At 30.5% G+C, this 27272-nt stretch overlaps 4 protein-coding genes and 1 pseudogene across 4 annotated transcripts; all 5 read left to right on the forward strand.

The window, feature by feature from the left end:
* Nucleotides 1-374: 374 nt before the first annotated feature.
* On the forward strand, nucleotides 375-7808 carry LOC8277147 (disease resistance protein RPP2A-like). Its single transcript, XM_048371263.1, has 4 exons — nucleotides 375-733; nucleotides 6856-7162; nucleotides 7285-7584; nucleotides 7669-7808. The coding sequence occupies exons 1-3, from the start codon at nucleotides 375-377 to the stop codon at nucleotides 7477-7479; spliced, it is 861 nt and encodes a 286-aa protein (XP_048227220.1). The 3' UTR covers nucleotides 7480-7584; nucleotides 7669-7808.
* Nucleotides 7501-8055, forward strand: LOC125369254 (disease resistance-like protein DSC1). The gene is made up of 2 exons (XM_048371264.1): nucleotides 7501-7584; nucleotides 7669-8055. The coding sequence occupies exons 1-2, from the start codon at nucleotides 7501-7503 to the stop codon at nucleotides 8053-8055; spliced, it is 471 nt and encodes a 156-aa protein (XP_048227221.1).
* LOC125369255 (disease resistance-like protein DSC1) lies at nucleotides 8056-9726 on the forward strand (the record flags this gene model as incomplete). Its single annotated transcript, XM_048371265.1, has 2 exons — nucleotides 8056-9135; nucleotides 9214-9726. Coding segments are annotated over 2 exons (1593 nt in total), but the record flags the coding sequence as incomplete, so codon positions are not given.
* Nucleotides 9727-13902: 4176 nt separating this feature from the next.
* Nucleotides 13903-17765, forward strand: LOC8277149 (annotated as a pseudogene).
* A 6460-nt stretch (nucleotides 17766-24225) lies between these two features.
* Nucleotides 24226-26149, forward strand: LOC125369256. The gene is made up of 3 exons (XM_048371266.1): nucleotides 24226-24421; nucleotides 25559-25642; nucleotides 25803-26149. Exons 1-3 carry the CDS (start codon nucleotides 24226-24228, stop codon nucleotides 26147-26149), a joined length of 627 nt encoding a protein of 208 aa, XP_048227223.1.
* The last annotated feature ends 1123 nt before the right edge of the window (nucleotides 26150-27272 follow it).

Here is a 27272-nt window from a genome sequence, read left to right on the forward strand (position 1 = left end):
GTGTCAACTTAAGAAAATAAAATAAAAGGCCACATCATTAAATAGGATACCTCACCAACATATTTCATTTATTCTTTCTTCTCTCTCATTCTTCTTTTTTCCCTCTACCTTCCCCTCTCTCTCCTCGAAATTTAATGCAAAAATGAAATAGTGAATTTCCAAATAAGAAAATTGAAAAACTGGAAAACAAGCGAAATCAAGTGACTGTGTAGCAATCAGACTAAAACGCAAATTTGGAAGTCACAACTCTCCGCCACCTGATCTCATCTACGTGTCAATGCTCTTCATCAACCTCTACTAAAAACTCCTTAAAAACTCTTCTTTTTCTCTTTCTCTCTCGACTTTTTTGAATAATAATAAGAAGAAGAATAAGAATGTGGCAACTTCTATTAGCAGCAGCAATAGTAGGATCTACTGGTTTCGTAGCCAAGCACTTACTTCACCACCATGATGAACATTCCAAAGACAAACAAGAACCTCCTCATGACTTGATTACCACTCCTGATGTTGTAAATGATGCTAATAAACAATATGGACTCAATAGCAATTTCAATCAGAGTGTTTTTAGGTTTTTCAGCTCTACTTCCTCTTTGTCTGCTAGTAAGAAAATTAAGAAGAACTCGGCGATTAAGGGTTGCCGATTGAAGTTTGGTACTGTGAATAAGAAGGAGAATCAGAGATCTAGGGAGTACCTCCTGATTTGCTATTTGTTTGAAGAAGCAAGGAATGAAGTGTAAAGTTTCAAGGGCTTTGTTTTTTTTAGAGGAATGGATTGCAAAGTTTCCACGGTCTTAGTTTTTTGGATTAAATTTTAAAAGAGAGAGAAAAGTAGAGAAAATAAGAGAATAAATGGAATGTATTGCTAAGATGTTCTATTTAATGATGTGACCTTTTATTTTATTTTTTTAAAATTGATATTTGGACTGCTTATGGTTAATGAAAATTGATGACAGGAAATTTAGTGTTATTTAACTCAAAATTCGGTGAATTTAGTGTTATAAATTAAAATTTAGGGACTTTAGTGTACTAGGGTTAAAATTTAGGGACGATGAGGGTAATTTAGCCTTATTTTTAAGTATTTATTTTTATAATTTTTTTGATATTAAATTATTATATATTTGATATATATTTGGTATCCATTTGAAAATACCTAGTATATAACTAGTATATTTGTTGTATCTATTTCATACTTTTGGTATTTATTTCATATTTTTTATTATATTCTTTTCATATAAATTTAATATAACTTAAATATATAATTATTAAATGTTATTATTGTTGTTTATATATGCGATGCATTTATAATAATAGCTTCTCTAAAATATTAAAGAAAATCGTCCCAAAAAAGTAGTATTTGTTGAATTTATTTTAATATATTATATTATATTATATATGTGAAATAATATACCATGTAATGAAAATAGATTTGGAAATGAATAATAAACTGAAAATTTAGGAAACTTATTAATGTTCTCATCTCCACATACATTAGAGCTATTTAACCTATGGAATTTTTTTTTTTTTTTTTTTGGCCTTTTCCCAACCCAACGAAAACATTCTATAGGGACGAACTTTCTATTGATCACCTTTTCTAGGGGTCTTAGCGTAACGTTTTTACGTTAGAAACGTTATATAATTGTGGTGCAATGTTTATGTACCAATAACGGCCATTGCTAAACACTAAATTTGGGGCGGTAACAGTTTCGATTTTAAAAGTCCGTTTGGTCTTCTCACTGCTCACTTGCATTCACTACTCTCTTTTGCTCACTTAGAGCATCCAAAAATACTTTGCATATTTTTCTCTATTAAATTACAAATAATTAATTTTTTATTTTAATTTCTTTTGAAATGCATACATTTCAACAATATTTCTTTTGAAATGCATATTTTGTATATTCTTTTATAGTAAACAAGCTAGCTCGCGAGCTTAAACGGGCCGAGCACTACTTAGCTCGAGTTCGGCTTGTTTGCTGAACGAGCTTGAAAATATAGCTCGAGCTTAACTCATTTATCTTGATGAAGAAATCTGAATGAGCTTTTATTAAGCCAAGTTTTGAGTAGCTCGCTAGCGATTTGGCTTATTTACAATCCTAAAAATGAGTAAAAAGAAAGAATCTGATTCTAAAAAAAATTTTAAAAAAATAAGAAAGAGAAATAATATAATATACTTGATAATCACTTTTTCTCTTTTTCAGTTTAAAGAGAGAAAATGTGGCTTTTAAGTCATTTTAATAACGATGATGACTTTGAAAGTCTCTTAAAAGTTTAATTTTTACATATACTACCTGTGATAGAGAATGAGCATGATTTAAGAACTTACTGGGGATGCTCTTACCCGGTCTAAAATTAAGAAAGAAAGACCTAATAACCAATTACAAATCTTAAACTTACAGTTTTTAACAATTTTATTCAATTGTTTCAAAAAATTTAAAATAAATACTCATGCTTATAATTTATTTTCCAAATATTTTCTAATGAAATTTTTTTAAATTACATGGCAAAAAGATGATGTGGAAAGTTCACTGTGATTCCTAAAAGAATAATAATTGTAAATCAATAAAAATAGTTTATCATGGACTTAACAATATAACCATTAAAAATCTCACATATATATATTATTTCACACATATTACATTTAAACATAGCAAATTCTTTGTCGACTCATTAATTTTTTTTTTAGTAAACAATATTGATTTGCCACGTTATTTTTTTTGTTGTAAGATTTTAAAAGTTGTTGTTGGAAAGTATTTTTAAAAATAAATAAAAAATATAGATATTTATTTTTAAAAATTTGAATTAATTTGATAAAACTATTAAAAGGTGTAAAATTCAGAATTCTATTAATAATTTGGCCAAAAAAAAAGTATGAGAAAAATTGTAAAAGCTATTATGCCAAGCAACAAAGACAATGGCTGGAGCTTGAGTCATATTTTATTTTGTAGTTCAAATGTTTAGAAACATGTCTTGGGAATATATTTTAGCTTACACTTAAATCATTGATCACAGAGTTTCAAGTCTGAATTTGGCTCGAATTACTAAAAGTAATTCCGTTGAATTTATAGGAGGAATTAATTGCACACAAAGTACTATTTTATTCATAAATATAATTTAATTTAAGTATATATACTTGTACTGCAATATTAAACACACCTCACGGCACTCTAGCATACACTTGCACTTACATATCTCTCCCTCATTTTTTAGGCACACTTCCAAATTTTCTCCCCACACTCGTATTAAAAAAAGGAGCCAAACTCCTTTTATAGTATTGGTAAGATGTTGTCTAGTTCGGAGGTTTGATGCAGCCGATAGTTGTTTCTCGCTAAATAACTATATTAAAGCGTTTGATAAAAACTTAAGAAACAACAGCTGATAATTTATTTAATTCTGATCAGTTGTCGATTGTATCAACTCTATTTTAAAATTTTTTCTTATCATTTTGATAGCTGATTTATTTTTTTATTTGTTTGGACACGATTATTCTTATTAAATCTTATTAATAATAATTTACTATAAGTTGATACCATATAATTATATTTTTTATATTTTATAATAAGTAATTATTATTATGAAATTATTTTTAATATTTAAATAATCATAATATTTATAATTATAGTATTTGAATTAAAAAATTTATTAATAGAATCTAAATTTAAATTTCTATTTTTAAAATAATTTTTATAAATTTTTTAATAATAAATACAGTTGAGCTAATTAAATAAATTATAATATTTTCTTTTATTATAAGTTATATTTAATAATAAATTATATCTTCAATGGCCATTTAACATATAAATAGCAACCGCTAATAAAATTTTATCAAACGGTTTAATTTATCAATCATCAGCTACCAACTATCAGCCATCAACTATCAGCTACCAATTATCAGCCGTCAACTATTAGCTATTAGCCATCAGCTACTAACTGTACTGTTCAGTCCAACTAAACAGGCTCCAAATTGGTGACATACAGGTTCTAGGAGCTTCATTATTGGTGGTGATATATTGTATAAGACATAATAAAAAATTGAAAATGTAGAATAGTTAGGGAGAGTCGGTGCTAAGGGGAGTGTTGGACATCGTCACCGCCTCTCCCAGTTGCATCATCAAAGAGTCAAAAGGTTGATTGGAATAGACTTCCATATTAGGAAGTTTGGATTTATTGCTGGACGTTAGAAAACAGCTTTTCAAAAAGTATCAATTTACATATCCTTTTCAAAAAATAGATTCGAAGAAATTTCTTTCTTTTTCTGAGAAGCGCTTTTATCAATTGCAGTCCCAAACAAAGCCTATGTGTCATATTATCAGAGGTACATACTTTAGGGTTTAACTTATGAATGATATATAAGCCTACGTGTCATATTATCAGAGGTACATACTTTAGGGTTTAACTTATGAATGATATATAAGTACATCTCTAAACTTATTTTGTTATTGTAATTGGACTATTAAATTCAATTTTGATTCTATTGAACTTCTTAAATTATAATTTTACTATAATTTAGACATTCATCTAACTTAAATTTGATGTGTGCCTCACTTACGTTACAGTCGTGTGAGTATGAATAAGATAATAATTAAAAATAGAAAGTATAAAAATTGAAAAAGTACGTTTTGTTAGTCTTGTTTATTTTTTGAATATTAAATAACACTTTTTTCTCTCTTTTTTTATCTTTCTTTCTTTAAACAAGTTAAATAAAAAAAAAAAAAAAACTCACATTTCTCTTTCTCTACAACTCAACCAACTACCGAGGAGAGAAAGATATATCTCACTGAAAATTCATATGGGATTCTTTCATTAGTAACTAAGAGTTTAAAACGATCTAAATTCTTCAAGTTTGACTCGGATTCGATAGGTTTTTTAAGCTTCAAGCTATATTTTATTTTTAAACCCATTAAAAATTGAAACCGAACTTGAGAGATAAATACTCGGCTTGATATGTTTATGAGTCTTTAGGGTCACTATAATTTATATCTATTATATAATAATAATAATAATAATAATAATAATAATAATAATAATAATAATAATAATAATAATAATAATAATATAAGATTTATGTGTTTTCAAAAAAATATCTTATTTATTGATAACAAAGATGAAGTTGGACTAATCTATATTTTGTCTTTTATGTTTAACTCTTATTTATTTTATTTTTTAGCATGGTAATATATTTTCATCTAGTTCCTTCTAGAGTTTTTTAATACTTTGAAATAATAATTTTTATTTTATTTTCTTCTCAGTTATTTTCAATATTAATAAAATTTGTTATAATTTTATTTATTCTTGGTTCAAGCTTGATTCGAATTCAATTATTTTTTTTTAACTCATTCAAAATATCTCAAATTCAAGTTAATCTTAATTATTAATATATTTCACCGAACTGAACTTGAATAATGATATACTTAGATTGGCTCGACTCGTTTTCAGTCCTATTGATGATGCTCTAAATCACAAACTATATTTCTATTAGGAAAACAATTTCATTTCAGCATCAAAAGCTTTGATTTCTAAGCTGTATTCTTCTTAATTTCTTCTTTGATATGGTTATTGTTTGTGGTGATCTAGAGACACCTTCACTTTAAGCTCTCATTGGAATCCTTTATTACTACCATGAATATAGACAGAGCATAAGCAGTTTCACAAAAAGCAGTTCTCAGCTTTGCTTTCTCAACTTGCTTCATCGTAGGAGTGAGGGTACTAGTGTTAGCAGTGGTGTCGTGCTGTGATCAATTATTGTGAAATAAAGCTGATGATTAGTATATAAACCTTAAAAAGAAAAACATAAAAGATTAAAAAGTTACGAGGACATATTCAATCAAAACTTTTAAGGATTTTGATAAAATTTAAAAATTACAGTATATTTAATAATTATTTTAAAAAATTTTAAATAAGTCATAAGGTATTTAATATAGACTCTTAAAGCATTTAAAAAATCTATAAAAATTATGAATTTTTAATTATCTTTTTATAAATTCTTAATTACTTTATTATTATAATTAACAATGTTAGTAAGGATATTTTTATTTTATTGTTTTTGATAATAAATAAGTTAAAAATAACGATTTATGTAATTAAAAGATCTAATTGGACAAAAGTTGAATTTAAGAACACAATTACAAGAGCTCGACAGATCATTAATTATAATAATAAAATAATAAAATAATTTAAAAATTAAAAATTCTAAACAGATAAATAATTTCTGTTTAGAAGAAATTAGAAAATAATACTCCACCACTCAATTCACTGTTACAAGGTTTATGGTTTCAATTACTCACCACAACTTTTAGCTCTTTTCTAATTTCCAAAATCTAACACTATGTATTCAATCAAAGCGATTGCTGATATTAAGGTGAGTATATTTAATTAAGATTTTTAAAATAGATTTTTAAAATAAATTATTTTTAAAGAGTTTTTAAATTTTTAATGATTCTTACAGAATTGATCATTTTATAAATAATTTTCACAAATTTTACCTAAAAGTATTTTTATAGATATTAATAGACTTTTATTGATTTTTATAAACTATTATTTTTCCATTTCTAATTATTTAAAAATAAATTTAATTATTTTATTTTTATTATTTTTTTACTTTTTTTATGTTTATTTTAACATTATTTCATATAATGTTATATGCAACTTCATTTCATTGTTGCATTAAATTCATATCAATTTTAAAATTTTTATCTCATAATATGAACATTATTTTTTTGTCAAGAGAATAATTCTTTTGAAAAGAAATTATAATATTACAATTTGTCTCCAATTAAATCACTGAATCCATGTCCAAGATTGGGAAAGCGCATTGGAGGAGCTTGAAAGAACTCCTCAGCCTAAAATTTTTCATGTTTTAAGATCAAGTTTTGATGCACTGGATGATGAAGAGAAAAGTATATTTCTTGATATTGCATGCTTTTTTAAAGGGCAACAAATTGATTTCGTGAAGAGAATACTGGATGGTTGTGGCTTCTCAGCAGGCATTGGAATTAGTGTCCTTGCTGACAAATGCCTTGTGGCTATCCAAGAAAACAAGCTAGAAATGCACAACTTATTGCAAGAAATGGCTCACGAAATTGTTCGCCAAGAATCTGCCAAAGAGCTGGGCAGGCGCAGTAGGTTTTGGAGTCCTAATGATGCCTGTCAAGTGTTGAGGAAAAATCTGGTGAGAGCTTTATCATTTTTATTCTTTTTTTCATATACTTTTATGATAATAAGCTCAAAAACCAAAGGAAAGATCTTTATATATTCATGTAATTAACATTTGATTTTTACTGTGATATTCAGGGAACTGAAAGAGTTGAAGGGATATTTTTTGATACATATAAAATGGGAGCAGTGGACTTGAGTTCCAGAGCCTTTGTGAGGATGTATAATCTTAGGTTGCTCAAAATCTACAATTCTAGAGTTGGAAATAACTGTAAAGTGAACCTTCCTCAAGGCCTCGATTTTCTTTCTGATGAATTGAGGTATCTTCACTAGGACGGATACCCTCTGAGCTATATGCCATCCAATTTTCAAGCAGAGAATCTTGTTCAACTTAACCTTGCTTACAGTAGCATTGAACAACTATGGACAAGAGTCCAGGTACCTTTTATTTCTTAATCTTGATTTCGATTCTTGTGCATTTTCTTCGAAAATTTATTGCAACCAATTGTATTGTTTATGCAGAATCTTGTGAGTTTGAAAGAGATCAACCTTAGCCACTCTGAACACTTAGCTACATTCCCAGACCTGTCACGGGCCAAAAGTCTTGAGATTGTTAATGTTGATTTCTGTTCTAGCTTAGAAGAAGTTCCTTTATCTATTCGGTTTCTGCATAAGCTTACTGATTTGAATATGAGATACTGCACAAGCCTATTGAGGCTCCCCAGTCGTATTAAATTGAGATCATTGAAGACTCTTAACCTTTCTGGGTGCTCAAATCTTAGAGAGTTTCCACAGCTTGGAGAAAACATAACTTATTTAAATTTAAGTGAGACTGCTATTGATGAACTTCCAAAATCATTTGGGAATTTTCGCGGACTCATTGCATTGAATCTGAAGGACTTTAAATAACTCCGTAATCTTCCAGAAAGCATTTGTCTGCTGAAATCACTTGTGACCATTGATCTCTCAGGCTGCTCAAAGGTCACTAGATTCCTAGATATTTCAGGGGATGTACAATTTTTGTACTTATCTGAAACTGCAATAGAAGAAATTCCTTCTTCAATTGGTCTTCTCCCTAGGCTCACTTGTTTAGATCTTATGAACTGCAAGAGGCTCAAGAATCTTCCCTCTCTTTTTAAGTTGGCCTCTCTTGAAAAGCTTATTCTTTCGGGTTGCTCAAGCATCACCGAGTTTCCTCACGTTTCATGGGATATAAAGAAGTTGTTTTTGGATGGGATGGCAATAGAAGAAATTCCCTCATCAATTAAGTATTTCCCTGAGCTTGTTGAATTAAGCCTACAAAACTGCAAGAGGTTTCGCCGTCTTCCTCGCACTATTTGGAAGTTTAAATCACTGCAAAAGCTTAATCTTTCAGGCTGCTCCACATTTATGAGTTTTCCAAAAATTTTGGGGGTCATGGGATCATTGAATTATCTTTATCTAGATGGAACAACTATAAGTAATTTACCATCACCAATGAGAAATTTGCCTGGGCTGTTGAGCTTGGAATTGAGGAGCTGCAAAAAACTTTGTGGGTTGCCAGAGCTGATCTCAGGGAGAGTTGTCAAATCGCCTGCAGTGGTAAAGAAAATACGATATCTACGTAAGCTAAATCTTAGTGATTGCTGTTTATTGAAAGTGCCTTATTGCATCAGCTGCTTATCCTCGCTCGAAGAATTGGATCTAAGTGGAAACCGTTTTGAGCAGATACCTGTAAGTATCATTAAGCTCATTGAGCTGCAACACCTTGGCTTAAGAAATTGCAAGAAGCTAATATCATTGCCAAACCTGCAACCACGCTTAGCAAAATTAGATGCACACAAATGCTGTTCATTGAAGTCTGTATCACTTGATTCAACTGGAATTGAGGGAAACATCTTTGAATTCTTATTCACTAGTTGCCGCAAGCTGGGTTCAAATCAAAGGCGCAAGATCATTGCGTATGCCCTAAAAAAATTTCAGGTCTATTCAGAAAAACTGCACCATCAGGTATTTGATCTTCAATTATTTTTTCAATATTCATTTTACAATCTATATAATTAACAGTCGTGATTTTCCATGGTGCAGACATCGTATTTACTAGCCAGGGAATCTAGCTTCTGCATCCCTTGTGGCATGCCTGAATTGGGTTGGGGGAAGTCGACTACAATTCAGCTTCCTTCACATTGGGCTAACAGTGATTTCTTAGGTTTCGTGCTCCTGACTTCTATTCTCTGTCTCTGTCGCTACAAATGCATTGATGATCATGATTTCCAAGTGAAATGCAGATACCATTTCAAAAATGAATTTGAGGACAACAGTGATCTCTATTGCTACTACGGTGGCTGGTATTGTAGACGAACTCTCACTGATGGGCATACTTTAGTCGGGTACGATCCGTGTTTGGATGTCACAAAAGATGATCGATTTGGAAATTACAGTGATGTTACAATTGAGTTCTTTCCTGTCGACGTGAATGACCATCCATTACAATTAGGGCAGAGCATGGATCGGTCTAATTCGATTATTTATAAATCACTAGTACCATACCAAACCTCGGTTATTTTAAAATTGAAGGTATCAGTACTGTACCAAACATAAAAGAATCTAATACCGTATTGTACCAATTTTACGGTTCAATACAGTTCGGTTTGGTGTTATTTTCGGTTCTAAAAAATTTAAAAAATATAACTTTAATCTCATCTTTAATCAAATACATTTAGAGAAAATATGATTATCAATCTAAAAAAAGTAGCATGAAAATCTGAATTAAAATTGCAATTACATTCTTGAATAATCTGTTTCGCAATTCAGTCACTTGCAAATACAATAATTCATTCAATATTCAAATACAAACCATTAAAATATATATTACTGCTAGCATAAAAATATTTTACAGATGACAATCATTAAAATAAATAAATTTATAAACTTTATGTAGCACTAAAATAAATGTCGAAAATTAGCAAAGGAATGTTATTATCTCCCCTCAAAATTAGCACTCCACATTTAATCTTGGCATAAGGGACTCACCAATCTCAAGATCTTGAATAATTTCTACAATAAAAGTAAAAGATTACGTCAATAAGACTTAACAGTATCAACAATAAACAAATATATGTAAAAAGTAAAGAAATGTTACCTGACTCTATGCTTTCAATATCCTCTATTGATTTTTCTAGTTGGATATGTTTATTTGAACTTCTAAACCAATCTTGACAACAAATGAGGACCTCTGCTGTTGTAGGAAGTAAAGAACTTCTATATTGTTAAAAAATATTTTGATAATTTTTTTCTCAAGTTTTGTTTGATCCTTTTCAAAAAAAAAATTAAATTTATAAATATAATTTAATATATTTTTTATATTTTAATATTAATTTATAATATTTTAAAAGTTAATAAATTAATTATTTCTAAATATTTAATTTTTTAAGTTTTGTTAGTATAATAATATAAAAATTATTTTTATAATATTTATTTCTTAATTTTAATATTTATATAAATTAATACTTTTAGTATAATTAATATTATTATTCTTAAAATAAAAATATTATATAATTAAAAATTAATTTATTAATAAATATAGTGGAAATAATATTATATTTATATAATAATATCTTTTATAAATCTTACTAATTATATAACTTTTTATTAAATTAAGTAATTTTTTAATTAACTTGTCAAAGATTTCTAGATAGTAAATAAATTTTAAATCTAGTATTATAGTATGTATACTAGATTACTAGTATCAATATACTATGTGACATATTAATATATAACTTATATTTTTTATAGAGTATAAAGTATATTATAATATTATAGTTATTTTAATATGTATTATTTTTGTATTTCGATAGCAATTGCTTGAACTATATAAATGATAAATATAAAATAATTTTTTATAGAGTATATGTATTATTTTTTTTAATATATGTATTATTTATATAATATAAATAATTATTTATAAATATATTTAAAAAATTCGGTTCTACGGTTTGGTCCGGATCAGTATAAGACGGATCGGTTCTGGTACGGTTATGGTACGGTTTTACTAAAGAACCAGTACCATACCGTAATAGTAAAAAAATTCGGATCGGTTCAATTCGGTTATAAAAACTTTCAGTTTTTTTCGGTTCTGGTACTTTTCGGTACGGTTATTCGGTTCGGGCGGGAATCACCGAGATCCATGCTCAGTCTTAATTACAATGTACCAGAGTTGAGGCTTGTCGGGTTTATCCATTATCCCAGGTCATGAGAGAAGGTCCCATGCTTACTGGTGGGATAACGAGTATGGATTTAAGGATCATTCTTACCTAATATATTAAGTGTACATAAGTTTAGAATGTGGCCCTCATTGGCCTCTCAAGATTTTTCTTAACTATAAATTCACCTATAAAGTTTTAGATTATTTTCAAAAAATATTTACTAACCCCTGCCCTAAAATTTTATATTTATTAGTTCTATCCCCATAACTTAATGAAATTTCAGCAGTATCCTTTTAGTTATTTAATTTGAATTTTCATATATTCCTAAAATTTCATTTTAGTCACCATATTTTTTTATGGAATAAGTTCTATTTTGGCTCCTAATCGGAGAAGGTCAGAGACCTTTCTTGGTCAATTTAGCACAAAACTTGTTATTTTTGGTATTTTTTGGTTCAATTAATCCTAAATTTTTAATTTGCCTCCTAAACTTATCGGAAAATATCAAATAGCCCATTTTGATCTTTTTGGATCAATTTAACATACAACTTGCCATCTGGCTCAAATGCATTCATTTTATCAACTCTTAGAAAGCGTAACACTCTTTTAAATATATATATATATATATATATATATATATATATATATATATATATATATATATATATATTTATCTGTTTAATCAATAATCCTATTTTTAAAAGAAAGAACCTTTGCAATAAAAAAAAATATAGACAACCATCTAATAAAAATGCACTTTGATCACTCAATTTGGAATTAAATTTTTCATCAAGTTGTTTCCTTCTCTCATTCAACACATTTACACTCAAATAGCTAAGTAATTAAATAAACAAATTACAATGGAGAACCACCAATGGCATTATCGTTAACCGTAACAACACACACCACAAAGTCACCATTCACGGTAGTAACATCAACCGCAATATCTCTCCATCAATACCAACATCGATTACAACAATCACACATCTTCTGCCAGAACGATGTGGTGGTGATGGTGGAGTAGAACGACATCGCAACAGTTACAATATTATCACAACAGCTGGCAGAATGTCGCAAAAGTCACCGCCAGCAGCACATCGAGTACAACAGTGTAAGAGAGATAGAAAGAAGAGATGGTTATGTTAAAATCTCAAGCTTTCCTTAATTTGAATGGATCGGCGTTCATGGTGACAATTCGTTGGTGTTAATAGTGGTTGTTTTTATGTTGGTGGGTTGAGCTAGCTGACCAATTTTACTAATTTTCTAAAATTAATTAAGTAAAATAAAAAAATAATTAAGATAAATTGGATAAATACTTGATTAAATATATGGAAATAAATTAATGCAAATTATCTTGTACGTGTAAATCACACAACTATTTATCCACAAAATTGAACTTATTTGAGCTAAACATTATAAGTTGTGCGTTAAATTGATCCAGAAAGGTTGAAATGGGTTATTTGATCTTTTTCTATAAGTTTAGGGAGTAAATTGAATCTTATTCTTTTATTTTTCACATGATAAAAATAATATGGTTGATGTTGGTAAAGTTAAGAAAAAAACTAAAAAAGAATCACTTTTTCATCTTCATGACTAAAGAGAGAAAATATTTTTTAGTTCAATTATTAAAAAAATGCATTTACTCTTCTTAAAAAGGTTTAAAGGATTAATTTGACTTTCTACAATAAATTTAGAGGCCGAATTTAACCTTATTCATTTTTTTTTATTTCACTCATATTTCTTTTAATTTTCTTTATTTGACTTCATGTAGTCTAAAAAAAATTTAAATTGATTTGTAGTTCTGCCCAAGAATAAATACATGATATTTTCTTTATTTCTAAAATGTAAATATGAAATTGATATTTTTAAAATAATATAGGATGAGAAACCATTCTGATAAATATGTTAAAAATAAAAATAAATCAATAAAAGAAAGATGAACTTTAATATATAGTACTAAATGGGTCTTGAGTTGTAAAATTAAATTTTTAGCTCAAGTCAAATGGCATCATGATATGTCCAAACTAGTATATAAATGACACTGCAAATTCGTACAAGAGCTCAATAACCTGGAAATTACCAAATACGACCCTCATGTTTAGCACTATAGTCACTTTAATCATTAATGTTTCTTTTAGTCCAAATAGGACCCTATAGCCTTAAGACTGGTATATACTTAAACACATCTACTAACGGGATATTAACTGCCGTTAATGTATGTTGTGCTGGAGAGGTGGGACCCACTATTGAGTATTAAAAGAATACTGAATAAATTATTCACTCCATCTTCAACCTCCTGACCTCTTTCTTCTCTCTCTCTCTCTCTCTCTCTCTCTCTCTCTCTCTCTTCTCTTTTTATCTTTCTTCTTCTTTCCTTCCATCGTGTTGTCATCAGCCCATTGCGAATTATGACTAAGAAGATCTGATTGCTTGTCAAAAATCGAGAAGAAAAAGACTCAGGGTAGAGACCGCCGTAGAAATTTTGAAATTACAGAATTTAAATGTTTTTGAAAGTTTGGAGCAATCTCTTCTCATGTCTGACTGTAAGTTTGCTATTGCTAATGTCAACGATATAATGTCTAGCACAAAATCACTATATACACCTTTAGTGAAAGGATATGGAGAAGACGCACATGAAGGAAAAGTATTTAATATGTTTATTAAATCTTGGGCTAATTGCAAAAACCAACCGTCACTTTTGGTGCATTTTGTAAATTTAATATGAACTTTTAATTTTAGTAATGTTAAATATTTGAATTTTATAATTTTTTGGAATTAATTTTTACTTAATTGAAAAATTATACACTTTAATTTTTTTGGCAATTTTATCATGACTTTTTAAGTTTACAAATTAGTATACAAATTGAAATATTTAATTATTTAAAATATAATTAAGTTAGAATAAGTAAATATTAAATTTAATTAAAATTAAAAATTAAAATTAAAATATCAATTTATTAAATTAATATCTAATTACAATAAAGAAGCTATGTATTTAATTAAAATAAAAATATAAAAATAATAAAAAAGGGGGTAATATAGTGATAAATCACTTATTTGTATTTTTTGAATTACTCAACTGTTTAAAGAATTATAAATGTGTTGTTAACATAAATTTTAATTAATAAATTATAAATATCTAGCTACTAAAATAAATTGTTATGATTTATAATTTTAAATCAATATTTATGAACTAATATGCTTGATATAATTTAGATTTTTTCTCTTCATAAGATATGAATAAATATTTTTTATATACTTTTTTAAAATATAATTAGTATATTAGTTATGAATATCTATTGAAGTATGAATTTTTTCTTAGGTGAGTCACTATATATCTCACACATTATTTAGTTACTCAATAAATCTAACTGTAGGTGGAGGGAGGTCTAATTAAATATAAATTTATAATTAAATTTATTATTTTTTTATCTTAATTGAATTATAATTTTAAAAATTTAAATTTAAATTTGTGTATAAATTCGTGATAAAGTTCTAAAAATTTAAACTCTATGATTTTTTATTACAATAAAGTAAATATTAAATTCTTATCGAAATATTTACGTGGAGTAGCTCAGCAAGACTATACCGGAGCCGAATTTTTTAACCCGATAATTTGAATTTTAAAAATTATAAAATACATATCTCATATTGTCAAAATTAAAAAAATTATATTAAATTCATAAAAAGCGTTAAATATCATAATTTTATTTACAATTAAGCCTTAAATCTTACCCCAACAAAATAATAAAAAAAAAGAAGGAAAAGAGATAGAGAATAAAGAGAGAAGGAAAAACTAAAATTTTATTTTTAACATCTTTATTAGTTTTTTTATATTTTAAAATTTTATTAATATAAAAATATAAAAATTATAAATAAAATTAATAGATTAACTATAAATTTATACATAAACTTAAATCTCACGTGTCAATAATAAGTATACGTGTCAAAATTAAAATTATATGTGTTAGAATATAATAACACATGTCAAAAAGTTTTTATTAGACTATTCATTTACATATACTAAAATATTTATTTTTTATATGTATAATATCCATCAGATGTAATATTCTATAATAATTAATTTTTTTGTATTTAAATATTCATTAACTATAAATTTAATATTTATTATGGTTAATATTCATGTTCATTTCGTTTAATATATTATTTATCAGTATTAATATTAATATTCATTATGTAGTACTACAATGTTTATTGTTTTTATATATAATGTTCATCAATATTCTCAAATAAAAGTATTAATTATTTATGAAAACTTTTATTGCTTTTGTAATGTATATTGAAAAACTTTATGATTGATATAAACATTCATCATTTATAAGCATAATTATCATTAGTTTGTAAATGGTTATTCATTATTAATGAAAATCATACCCACTGTTTTATTTAAATAAATAAATAATATATATATATATATATATATATATATATAAAATATAGACTTAACATAAATTATTTTTATACAGTTGGTAAATAAAAAAACATCAAGTAAAGTTATATTACAAATATTTATATCGTGGTGCATTTTCTTTTTAAAATATGCGGTGTATTCTACTTCTAAAGTGGATAATAACTTTTGTCCCTGTTTCTTTATTATTTTTAGATTTTTTTACATTATAATAGATAAATTTATAAAAATTAATATTATATTAAAAATTATGCATAAACTTGATCCACATGTCAATAATAAGTACACATGTCAAAATAAAAAATTATATGTGTTAGAATATAGTAACACATGTCAAAAAGTTTTTATTAGACCAAATCCATATTTATATTTTTTGTTCATTTACATGTACTAAAATGTTCATTTCCTATATGTTTAATATCCATTAGATGTAATATTTAATAATTATTTTTTTTTATATTGAAATATTCATTATGGTTAATATTTATGTTCATTTTTTTATGTATTATTTCATCAATATTAATTTTAATGTCTATTATCTGGTACTGCAATATTTATTATCTATATATATATAGTGTTTATCAATATTTTTAAATAAAAATATTAATTATTTATGAAAGCTTTTATTGTATTTGTAATGTATGTTGAAAAAAATTTATGATTGATACAAACATTCATCATTTATAGGCATAATATTCATTAGTTTGTCAATAGATATTCATCATTAATGAAAATCATACTACTAATTTATTCAAATGAACATTTATAATATAGACATAAAATAAACTGTCCTTACACAATTGATTAACAAAAAAAAATCAAGCTAAAATTGTACTATAAATACTTATACTGTGGTACACATATCTTTTCAACAAAATTAAATTAATAAACAATAAACATTCAGACACGTGTTTAGTAAATTTAGGATGATATAACTGATGTAGATCAAATAGAAATCATGATTGGAAGATATAATTATGGCATAGGTAGTAGAATTATTATAACATCTAAAGACAAGCAAGTTCTAAAGAATGTAGTTGATGATATATATGAAGTTGAGGGATTGAATGATGATGAAGCTCTTCAACTGTTCAGTTTGAATGCTTTTAAGGATATTTGTCATGCCAAAGAAATTATGGAACTAGCAGATAGGGCTGTGAAATATGCTCACAGTAACCCCTTGGCACTTAAGGTTTTGGGTTCTTTTCTATTTGACAAAAGCAAACAAGTTTGGAAAAGTGCATTGGATACACTTAGAAGAATTCCTCAACCAAAAATATTTCTTGTGTTGAGATTAAGTTTTGATGCTTAGACAATGAAGAGAAAAATATTTTTCTTGATATTGTATGTTTTTCCAAAGGTCAACAAGTTACTTTCATGAAGAGAGTACTGGATGGTTGTGGTTTCTCAGCAAGCATTGGAATTGATGTTCTTGCTAATAAATTCCTTATTACTATCCAAGAAAACAAGCTAGAGATGCATGACTTATTCCAAGAAATGGCTCATGAAATTGTTCCCCAAGAATCTGTTAGAGAGCTGGGGAAGCGAAGTAGATTGTGGAGTTATGATAATGTCTATCAAGTCTTGACCAAAAATCTGGTGAGACCATTACTAATTATCTTATTTTTCTTTTTGATACATACATTTGCAAAGGTAAGCCTTAAACTGAAGGAAAAATCTATGCATGTAACTGATCATTCATTTTTCATATGCTTTGATATTTAGGGAACTGAAAGAGTTGAAGGGATATTCTTTCACACATATAAAATAGAAGTAGACTTGAGTTCCATAGAATTTTTGAGGATGCATCGTCTTATGTTTCTCAAAGTCCATAATTCTAGAGTTAGAAATAATCTAAAATGCACCTTCCTTATGGCCTTGAATTTCTTTCTGATTAGTTGAGGTATCTCCATTAGGAAGGATACCCACTCAACTCTATGCCATCCTATTTTCAAGCTGAGAAACTTGTTGAGCTTAACCGTATAGCAATGTTCAACAACTGTGGATAGGAGTCTAGGTATGCTTTCTTGTTTTCGTGGATTCCCTTTCCTTCCTTATTTCCTTTCAAAGATATATTATGCCATTGTAGCAAATTATGGTTTTTTTTTTTCTGCAGAGTCTGGTGAGCTTAAAAGAGATTAATCTTAGCAATTCTGAGCATCTAACTACATTCCCAGACCTCTCACATGCTAAGAATCTTGAGCGTATGAATTTTGAATATTGTACTAGCTTGGTGGAAGTTCCTTCATCAGTCCGATTTCTGGATAAGCTTATTGATTGGAATATGAGATACTACACAAGCCTATTGAGCTTCCTAGGTGGCATTAAGTTGAGGTCACTGAAGACTCTTAACCTTTTTGGCTACTCAAATTTTAGAGAGTACCCAGAGATTGTAGAAAACATCACATATTTAAATTTAAACGAGACTGCCATTGAAGAGCTTCCCAGATCAATTAGCAATCTCAATGGACTCATTGCATTGAATCTGAAGGACTATAGACGACTGAAGAATCTTCTTGAAAGCATTTGTTTGCTGAAATCACTTGTGACTATTGATTTGTTTGGCTGCTCAAATATCACTAGATTTCTAGATATTTCAGGGGATATAAGATATTTGTACTCATCTGAAACTATAATAGAAGAAATTCCTTCATCAATTGGTCTTTTCTCTAGGCTCTCTTTTTTGGATCTTATGAACTGCAAAAGGCTCAAGAATCTTCCTTCTGAAGTTTCTAAATTGGCTTCTCTTAGAAAGCTTGTTCTTTCTGGCTGCTCAGGCATCACCAAGTTTCCGGAGGTTTGATGGAATATAAAGAATTTGTTTTTAGATGGGACAACAATAGTTGAAATTCCCTCATCAATTGAGTATTGTGTTGAACTTATTGAATTGAACTTGAAAAACTACACAAGCTTTCAGATTCTTCCTAGTAAGTTGAAATCCTTGCAAAAGCTCAATCTCTCATGTTGCTCCGTATTTAAGAGTTTTCCAGATAATTTAGAAGTTATGGGATTATTGAGATATCTTTATTTAGACGAAACAACTATAAGAAAGTTACCCTTACCAATGGCACAGTTAAGGCGACTTTCATGCTTAGAATTGAGAAATTGCACAAATCTTTACTTGTGCCCAGGAGATTTTAGAATTAAGGCATTGAATATGCAATATTGACGGAAGTTATATCTAAATAATTGCAGTTTCCCAGAAGTGCCTTAATCCGTATGCCACTTGACCTTATTAGAAGCATTAGATCTAAATGGAAACCATATTAGAAAGATACTAATAATCATCAATAAGCTCGTTAAGCTGCAATACCTTGGCTTAAGAGGTTGCAAGCAGCTAGAATCATTACCCGACCTTCCTCCGCACCTGACAAAATTAGATGCACACAATTGTGGTTCATGTAATTCAGTATCAGTTTATTCAAGTTGCATTAAGGGAAACATTTTTGAATTCATTTTCACTAATTGTTTCAATTTGAATTTGGTTTCAAGACACGAGATCATGAAATATGCCCTCTAGAAATTTTAGCTCTTTTCAAAAAGACTGCACAATCAGGTATCTCTCTCATCTTTTAGCTTCTTTTAATTTGTTGCCATATCCTACGTTAAAAATCATAATTTTCATGTTACAGGTGCCTTCTTTACTAGGAGAGGAATCTAGCTTTTGCTTCCCTGCAAAAGGAAGCTTTCCAAGTAGCTGGTTTGGTCATCAAATGAGGGGATTTTCTACTAAAGTTCATCCGCCTTCACAATGGGTTAACAGAAACTTCTAGGGTTTCGCATTGCATGCTATTATTGCATTCAATGAGAACTATAGCTATGGTTTTCAAGTTAAATGCAGATATCATTTCAAAAACGAATATGGAGATTGCGATGATCTCTATTGCTATTTTGGCTGCTGGTACAGTAGACTATATCTCAAGTGTGCTCATATGTTCTTTGGGTATGATCCGTGTGTAGATGTTACAAGAGATGATCGCTTCAGTAAATACAGAGAGGTTGTAATTGAGTTCTATCCTAAAGACTTGAATGGCCATCCATTACAATGTCTAGTGTTGGATTGTGAGGTCCATCTGATATATGCCCAAGAGGAGAGCTTCAACAAATGGAAGGCAGAGGTAAAGTAAAGTTTTATAAAATAAATGGCAGTAAAGATCTAAGAGATGAGATATAGTTTTTAATTTTATTTTGTTTGGTAAGAATAGACAATAAATGAAGGTTTTAGAAGCTAATATTGAGTTTTTTAATTTATAACCTTCTCAATCTACCGATTTGCTGGATTTTAGAAATCTTACCTCCTAATTAATACTTCTTTCCTAAAGGAATTGAAAGTTTTAAAACTTTATAGAACTCTCAAAAATCTTGAAAAACCCTCCTCCATTCAACATTAATCGCCATAGTCAGGATAACCCGTAATTATCCTGAGAAGTACTATAAGGAAGATCAGTATATGCTCTAGGGACATCTTATGTTTGCGTGAATTGAAGGTAAAGCCAGATCTTTGTTAAGAATTGCCAAGGCTTAGTGATGTTCCTGCCTACCAAAATGATAGGTGATTTTTCTAGGCTTGGTCACCTATAGACTAAACTGATAGATAATTGATATATATTCGTTAGTATTAAATAATGAAGTATGTATCAATCATTTTAATACCAAAATATAAAATACTCATAAACAGTGTTATTTTTCTATTAGTTGTGTATACATCAAGTATAAGTAAGAAATTCTCAAAGATAAAGAACTATTCAAAAATACGATTGTTAAATTTTTTTATAAATCTTCAAAAATTTTCAAATAAAAGATAAAGGAATCACCATTCTTAAATTGAAACTAACGGTTCTAGTTCTAATTAAAAGGAAACCGGCTACCTCCAATTCTAAATTGGTTTGAGTCTGATCCGGCTTAGGTCCAATTCCAATATGGTCCGAGCCTAAACTGACTTGTGGTTAAACCTAACCTCTGAGCCTACTAGCTAAGAATGAGGCATCTATAACCAAAAGGTAGGATAATGATAAAAATAGTCATTGAGTTTTGTATTTAATTTTATTTTAATTATAAAATTGTAACTTGTTCAATTTCAATTATTCAACTTAACTATATATTAATTAGTCACATTTACAGATAAAGAATTAACACACCGTAAAAATAGCAATAAAAACAATAATTAAGAGATAGAATTATAACATGTCAATATCTCTTTGTTGATGTAGCTAAAATTTTACTAAAATTGAATTCAAATGAGAATCATTAGAATGAGCAGCTCTCGACTACAATTGGTATCAGAGCCTTGGTGACAGAGAAGAGAAATCTAGCTATCATGATTTCAAAAATCACTACTCATATCTCCACTCTACAACTCTCTCCTTCTTGTAGAAAAACTATATCCAATAAGATTGACCATCTTGTGGAAATTTCTCATATTCCTGAAAATGTCCAAATAGAAAATACTCTTGTACCCATTATCAAACCATATAACATTTTCAAGAAACAGAACTTTGTCCGAAAAACCTTCAACCAAATCATCCACAAACAACCCTTACCCGTTAAGGAGTATGTTCAATCTTCCTCTCTTTCACAATATTCCCTTACTTCTACCACTCAAGAGCAATATGTTACTCTTGAGATTCTCACTTTCTTTATAGAACAATGGAAGAAACATGGATACACACATCTTCATTTTGGAGCTGTCAGGCTAGTCCTCTCTTATCATGGCAGGATAGGTTTACCAGTTACGGCCCGTATGTCACTTTTGGACACCAGGTATCTCAAATACGAGCTTGTAGTAATTGGGACTATTGTCACAACACTTAACACTGGAAGTGTTGTTCTGACTTTCTTTCTAAATTTTAATTTATCTCTTAATGATCCTTATTTGTCAACTGCACTCAAAGTCCAAGTCCAGATCACTAGAGCAAACCAAGTGACTGATGCTCTTTCTGCGATCCTACACCACCAGATTGTCTACAGACTTCAGGACCATGCCTTTAATCTAAAAATCCCAAGCTTCCAAGCCTCCTCTGATGCTTTGTTTGTCATGGCTAACTCTGGCTAAATCCCTACAATAGTCCAGGCCCCAAGGCAGCTGGAAAAAGAAGATCTGCAGAAGTTAATTCCCACTGAATGGGTGACAAATTATGAGAAACTCCAGGCATCTCAAGCCAAGCCTGTTCAGGCTACTGATCCTTTTTTTGTCACATAAAAGGATGGTACTGAAATAATTTTCAAAAAAAACGGAAGAATCTTCTTATGCTCCTTCTATTTTCTAGGCTTCGATGATTCAGCCTGTGTCCGGACCTAGAGAAAAGATCCCTATTCATTCTTTTCAGTCCTCTGGATATCATATCTATACTCCTAGGATTAAGGGACACTTCATCTCGGATGTTGACCCAGGAATGTGTAAATCAGGATGCACCTGCAGAGATGATCTCGATTTTGCTGAACCATGTTTTCAACACTCTGAGAAAACTCCAAGAGTCATGTCTCCAGAAACTCCGTATTCAGTCACGGAACCAAGGCCAGATGACCGAGATCCAGACGGTCCTTAGATTGGCATCCACAAAAAATAAAAAGAAAAACATGATAAATCTCTTCTTCCTATGTATAAGGAAGCCTTAAAACTTCTTGCAAAAGAAGGAAAGACTGTCCTTGACATCACCTTCGATGAGATGAAGGTACTTTTGGCTCAAAAGAGAATTATTTTTGGGCAGAAGCCTTCTACTACTTGCAGATAGGAGATTTACTTTGATTTACCAGCAGTTCAACCACCCTAGACAATCCAAAGTTGTTTCATGTTCCAGCCTGAAGATTTCCCTCCCCTATGGAAGTCTGAAAATAAAAGATCGGAGATCCTCCCCTCAAGGATTACTCCATCAGGATCCATAAAGCCTCTCACTCCATCAAAAGAAGTACTAAATTGGCAGACTTCTAATTCCATAGTTCAGAATTCTTATTTAAAGAAGATAGATGGAAAATTAGATCAGGCTCTCCATTAGGCTCACAAGTTGGACCAGAAGTTGGATACCTTCTCTCAAGAAGTACTCCAACTATATTCCTCTCTAACCGCCAAATATTAAGCCTTGGATAGAGAGCTTCGAGTTCCCCAACCGATTACACCAGCTTTCATCCAAAAGGAAAAAGAAATTACAAGGCGCAAAAGGCAGATTGATCAAATTGAACATGACCTTAGAAAAGATCAGTCTTCTACAGTCCCTTCCTTTACATCAGCAGCCTCTACATCTTCTGTAATTACTCCCTCATACTATTCTGCATTTCCTTTCCTCCCAGAGCCAGAATAAGAAGGAACTCTTTACCAACCCTTTGGTACTTTCTCACATCTATACCCAAAAGGCTCCATAACCCAACAAAAGAAAATATCTCATCCTCCAGTCTCTAAAGAAAATAAATTGCCAGACCAATCACTAATCAGCCCTTATGATTATGATTCTTCTTCAAATACCTCTAAGATTGCTGATATAACAGAAATTCTCATGAACACCTCTACTACTGAGCCCAATCTAGAAGTAGTGGAGCCTGAAGATGCACAGAGGATGCACAATCATATTTTATTCCTACTGGAGCTTCATACCCAAGGTCAAAACCGAAAACTGACACGGGACCTTGGTTCACCTTTGATGATTTGCCTCCATAAAAATGGAGAGATAAAATTTATAAATTTTTGGCATGGATTGATCTTCAAATGACTTTTGATGGTGCCATACTTAAAAAGGTTCTTGCTGAATTTGTCATGAGATTCACAGGCAGTTTAGGGGATTGGTTCCAGTCACAGCCTGAGTATACCAGACTCCAATTTGTGACTTTGCCAACTCCATCAGCTGCGGTCACAGTCCTCCATAATCAGTTCCTTGGAAGTTATGATCTCATTATACGATAACAAAAACAGAAATACTTTGATCGAAAATATTGTTCATTGAAAATCAATGATCTGGAAAGACATTATTCTGCCATGTATAAATTATATTATGTCATTGGAGGGCACGACGACGATAATACATTGAAATATACTTTTATCACCTCATTACCAGATGAGATACAACTAGAAGTCAACAACATGATCGTCGGAACAAAGAAGCCAGTTACCTCTATTACTCTTGGAGAGATCTGGCAGTTCACTCTCTCCTCAAGTGATTATGTGACCAGCAAGAATTGTTCAAAAGACTATCTCAACGAGATTTGATTGTTCAAAAGGCCTGTAACAAAAGCCACCTCAAGATTAAATGCAAGGCCTCCAATTGTGTCTGCTCCAGTCACAAGAAGAAAATCAAACACCATTCCCAAAAGTACCCTCGCAACAGAAGCAAAGAATTCATAGGGAAAAGGCCACATACAAAAAGATTTAGGTATTTTCGGAAAAAGAGGAATCAAGGCCACAAATCAGACAGATGCTACATCTGCCGAAAGAAAGGGCATTATGCTAAGGATTGGCCTCAAAATCTGGAAAAGTCAACAAGAATGGTCCAGCAAGTTAGCATGTCCATATCTCTACCAGGTTCATTTGAAGAAGATATAGAGTCTCTCTTATCAGAACAAGACGATCTCACTCCAGAAAGTCTCTTTGGAATAGAAGAAGAATATTCAGACTCTACTGAATATTCAGAAGAGTCCTCTTCAGATTCTGATGATAATGAAATTTCAATTCTGATGATCAGTCTCTCCTCAAAAGAATAGAAGGACATTTTGACAAATGTGATGCAGTACCATTTTTCTCCATCTCCAGTTCCTAAGTTATCTCAACTTGTTACTAAGATTCCTCCAGTTCCTTATGTTCCTATACAAGTCTTACCTTCAAGGTATGCAAAACCTGTTCTAATTATAGTTTTCTTTGACACTGGAGCTCAAAGAAGCATGATGAATCCTGAAGTCCTCCCATCTGAATACTGGAAATCTCATATTCAGTTTTTTAAAGCAGCAAATGGCCAAACATTCAAGACTACCCTGATCACAAAATAAAAAAATCAGAATACAGTTCTTTCCTGATTGTGTGGTATGGACGCATATCATTGCTCAGATCTCCCAAATAAAGACCTCTTAATAGGTTTTGATGTTTATCATCAAGCTCAAAGGCTTCAAATTCTTCTCAATAGAATAAAGTTCAAGAGGCAATTTTGTCCATACACAGATACATCTAATATGTTCACTATAGTAGACACAGAACCACCATTCCTGTAATATAAAGAAAAATTCCTTCCTTTTTGTCCAGAATCCCATTCACATTTTCAACACCCTCTACCCTTGTGGAAAAATCCCTAGTTCTATATAAGCCTTCCTTTCAAGCTCAATGAAGATATCAACCCAACAAAAGCCACCCATCTAGGAATGTCTCCTACAGATCTAGCCCTTACCAGATCGGAATGCCTGACTCTGCTACAACAAGGCCTCATCGAGCTCACAACCTCACAATGGGCCTGTCAAGCCTTTTATGTGGAAAAAAGATCTGAAAAGCTAAGAGAGAAAAATAGACTTGTTATTGATTACAAGCCTCTGAATCATTTTTTGCAAGACAATAAATTTCCTCTTCCTCGCATTTCGAACCTAAAAGTTCACATTTAAAAGGCCCAATTCTATTCAAAATTTGATCTCAATGCTGGATTTTGGCAATTGGGTATCCATCCCTCAGAAAGATACAAAACAGCTTTTTGTATCCCAAACGCCCAATATCAATGGACAGTCATGCCTTTTGGGCTCAAAACAGCCCCTTCTCAGTTCCAAAAAACAATGATAGAAATCTTTGGGCCTATCCTCTACTCTTCCCTTATCTATATTGATGACATTCTCTTATTCTCAGGGACAGCTGAGGAACATCATCAACACCTGGAACAATTCCTTGCTATCATCCAAAAGTATGGAATCATGCTTTCAGAGAAAAAGAGTATTATTGGCCAGCAAGAGATAGAGTTCCTTAGCATGCATTTTAAAGACGGCTAATACACGTATGGTCCATAGTTGACAAAAGAGCTTGATTATTTTCCAGATGAGAATCTCTCTGTAAAGCAAATTCAGCAATTTCTTGGGATACTCAACTATGTCAGTCATACCACACCTATCCAGTTACACATGTCATCTTTCCAAAATGCTCAAAAAGGACCCTCCCCCTTGGGGAACAGAACAAACAACAGCTGTCAAGAGACTAAAAGAATTGGTTCACAATCCTCCACCCCTTACCATTCCGTCTACAGGACATCTTATCCTACAGACTGACGCATCCAATCATGCATGGGGGGCAATTCTTCTTGAAAATCTCAATAACAAGGAACAACTATGTGGTTATGCATCAGGACAATTTTCTCCATCTGAAAGGCATTACCATTCAACATATAAAGAGATTCTGGCAGTCAAATACGGGATAAAAAAGTTTAAGTTTTTCCTGATTGGTTAACACTTCTTGGTTCGAATGGATAACTCTTCATTTTTCAAAAATCCTTGAGTCCAACCAAAAGACCTTACCAGAACCTCAATTATTGAGATTAAAATCATGGTTTAGCAAGTATGATTCTGAAAGTTCAGCATATAAAAGGAACAAGAAACCTCATCCCAGATTTCTTATCCAGACTGTCAAAGCCACAACCAAAACACCAACCTATTGTCCTCCTCGCCTCAACAGTTAATCTTCCGATAATCTTCATGGCCTCTTCATCCTCAAAAAACCCTCTGCAACCTCCCTCACCACCAGACCTTCTCACTAATCTCACAACCAAACAGGTCAACAATTTTGCCAAAAAATATGATGTTCATTATTTGGCAACCATCCAATAGACTTTCTCACTACCCATCCAACCCAATTTCTTTTATCCAGATTACCCTTGGTGCTTAATCTATCACCTTTCTCCTATCCATCCATAAATTGAAAGTGAATTATGGTTTCTATGGTGTCTTTCCATATTTTGTTATCATGCTATAGAAGTACCAGTCATGGACCTCCTATACTTTTTCAATATTGATACAAATGCAGGAACATATCCATGGAAATATCTCACTTGGTTCAAAACCCCATACCAATGGAAAAAGGATCTCCTCAAAATCATTCATGAAAACAAATTGTTCACAGATAATGACTTCAAGGCTTCAGGATATCATGACATCTATATTCTTCACAGGCCTTACTTTAAGCTCTTAGAAAACACCTATGCCACCCAAAACATTTGTCATTATTGGAGAACAATTGAAATGCCCTTACATCTTGCTCCTCCGCCAATAACAAGGGATTTGAAGCTCACTCTACAACTAAGAAATGATTTAGGAAGGACCAATGTTTCTACACCACTTTTCTGCACTTACAATGGATATCTATGGACTGAACACTCCATAATTGAACAATCCACTTTACCTATACTTCCGACTCCACTAGATAATCCAAGTCTGACCACTGAACAAAAAGATGCCATTATGCAAGATTCTCAGCCCATGGATGATAATAGTGGTCCGTGATGTCTCATCTTTTTGCTAGCAATAAGGACGCCCTCTCTCCTCTATAATTCAAAATGTAAGGTGTAAAAGGACAA

Source organism: Ricinus communis, chromosome 2 (genome assembly GCF_019578655.1).
Source record: "Ricinus communis isolate WT05 ecotype wild-type chromosome 2, ASM1957865v1, whole genome shotgun sequence".
Classification (NCBI taxonomy): domain Eukaryota; kingdom Viridiplantae; phylum Streptophyta; class Magnoliopsida; order Malpighiales; family Euphorbiaceae; genus Ricinus; species Ricinus communis.

What these genes read in the sequence shown, in the direction of transcription:
- LOC125369256 (XM_048371266.1), top strand. Translation starts at nt 24,226, where the DNA reads ATGGTCCAGCAAGTTAGCATGTCCATATCTCTACCAGGTTCATTTGAA. An exon ending in AATTTCAATTCTGATGATCA is followed by an intron (nt 24,422 to 25,558) that starts GTCTCTCCTCAA and finishes TCTTATTCTCAG; the next exon opens with GGACAGCTGAGGAACATCAT. An exon ending in CATGCTTTCAGAGAAAAAGA is followed by an intron (nt 25,643 to 25,802) that starts GTATTATTGGCC and finishes CAACTATGTCAG; the next exon opens with TCATACCACACCTATCCAGT.
- LOC125369254 (XM_048371264.1), top strand. Translation starts at nt 7,501, where the DNA reads ATGCCATCCAATTTTCAAGCAGAGAATCTTGTTCAACTTAACCTTGCT. An exon ending in AACTATGGACAAGAGTCCAG is followed by an intron (nt 7,585 to 7,668) that starts GTACCTTTTATT and finishes TTGTTTATGCAG; the next exon opens with AATCTTGTGAGTTTGAAAGA.
- LOC8277147 (XM_048371263.1), top strand. Translation starts at nt 375, where the DNA reads ATGTGGCAACTTCTATTAGCAGCAGCAATAGTAGGATCTACTGGTTTC. An exon ending in GAAGAAGCAAGGAATGAAGT is followed by an intron (nt 734 to 6,855) that starts GTAAAGTTTCAA and finishes TCATGTTTTAAG; the next exon opens with ATCAAGTTTTGATGCACTGG. An exon ending in AAGTGTTGAGGAAAAATCTG is followed by an intron (nt 7,163 to 7,284) that starts GTGAGAGCTTTA and finishes TGTGATATTCAG; the next exon opens with GGAACTGAAAGAGTTGAAGG.